At 38.9% G+C, this 1,691-nt stretch overlaps 1 protein-coding gene across 9 annotated transcripts in view; it reads left to right on the top strand.

Moving 5' to 3' along the window:
- Positions 1–1,691, top strand: part of Miga1 (mitoguardin 1) — a 60,005-nt gene that overhangs the window by 36,866 nt on the left and 21,448 nt on the right. For all 9 annotated transcript variants that reach the window (XM_031375885.1, XM_031375891.1, XM_031375883.1 and 6 more), the window contains exon 8: positions 1,480–1,580. In XM_031375885.1, coding sequence (XP_031231745.1) covers positions 1,480–1,580 — 101 coding nt within the window. The remainder of the gene's footprint in view (positions 1–1,479; positions 1,581–1,691) is intronic.

Here is a 1,691-nt window from a genome sequence, read left to right as displayed (position 1 = left end):
ACAGGACTCAGACCGTGATTGCGTGCACACAGGACTCAGACTGTGATTGCGTGCACACAGGACTCAGATTGTGATTGCGTGCACACAGGACTTAGACTGTGATTGTGTGCACACAGCTTTTGAATTCAGTGGCCTTGGATTTTTTTTTACATCCCAGTGGAGTCACAAAAATGTTTTTTAGATGTGTAGGAGTCCTCAAGAAAATTTGAAAAATTTCTGGTGAATTTGGTAAACATTTTTGAAAGGCTTAAAAAATAGAGAATAAATGAAAACCAAGAAATCTCTTGCTTTTCTTAAAGGGGATAAAGCATTGGAGAAGGTTGGCAGATTGGGAATCTTTTCTTATCCTTTGCTTTTTATCATGATACATTTGTTACAATCTAATTACACAGGAAAAAATTAGTTTTTACCTGAAAATTCAGTGTCAAGAAGGCATTTCTGCTGATGGCATGAGAGGTCTTTCAAACCTGCTTTCAGAGTTCTGCATTACTAACAGATGGCCACCTTAATATGGCCAGGTAGATAGCTGCCAAAGTATTTGAGCTTCGTCACCAAGGCAGTTAGTTGTATTTGGTTTTTAAATAAGAAGAACAAACATGAGAAACTGGTGTCTGATCTTGATGGCTCTTCTGTTTGTTAAAGTTAGCTTTAAGGTTTGAAGAAAACACAAATAACTACTGAGCTTCATTGATCACCTTACAGTGATTAGATAGAGGTTTTGTGTTAATAATTCAAATAAATCCAAGCATGGCACATGCCTTTTTGGTATTTTGAAGTAGTCTCACTATGTAGCTGCCTGGCTTTGAACTGATGATTCTCCTGCCTCTGGCTCTTAAGCATCTCTTACTGGCACAGGCCACCACAACCTGCATGGTACATTTAATCCTAGCTCAAGAGATAGAGGCAAGTGGATCTCTGTGAATAGAAATCCTGGTCGATATAGTGAGTTCCAGGATAACCCAGGCTATGTAATGAGACCCTGTCCCAATTTTTTTTCAGTTTATTTGAATTAACCTTACAAATTTTCAAATTTAGGCAAGCCACTTGCAAATAAAGTATTTTAAACTAGTTCTGGTATTTACAGACTTTACCAAGTGTAGTAAATTTACTGTAGTTATTAAAGTCAAAAGCTCTTTTAATAAAAAAGATTAAGTTTGATTTCTTTAAATTAAAAATCTGTAACTCCAACTCCAGGGCTCTAGCACCCCCACAAGTATAACCATTGCATGTAAAATTAAAAAATTGAATCATTTTAAAAAATGAAGTCTGCTTTTTGTAGCCCTTCCTTGTGTGTCACACCAGTGTGTTAGCAGGGGGAACTTTGCAAGAGTTTGTTAGATTGCAGCCCACTGCAGTTGTTACTGGTCTCCCTAGGCCCTGGCTGTCTGGATAAAGAGTAGAGGTAAAATCCCACCACATCAGGTGAACATGGCAGAGACAAAGAATAACAGTTTGACTTTCACCCTTGTTACTTTCAAGATAAAGACACAGATATGAGCGTGAGGGAGACTGTGGATGAGTTTGGCCTGCCAGACACCATGAACATTGACTCAGCAGATCTCTTTGCTTCAGCAACAGAGGTAAGACAAGTTGTGTTCATGGTGAGGAAGTTCTGCCATTGCACTACAGTTTAGTTCAGTTGCCGTGTGTGTGTGTGTGTGTGTGTGTGTGTGTGTGTGTGTGTGTGTGTG

Source organism: Mastomys coucha, unplaced genomic scaffold (assembly GCF_008632895.1).
Source record: "Mastomys coucha isolate ucsf_1 unplaced genomic scaffold, UCSF_Mcou_1 pScaffold16, whole genome shotgun sequence".
Taxonomy (NCBI): Eukaryota; Metazoa; Chordata; class Mammalia; order Rodentia; family Muridae; genus Mastomys; species Mastomys coucha.
The sequence above is the reverse complement of the archived record's forward strand: the minus strand, read 5'-3'. Positions and strand labels throughout refer to the sequence as shown.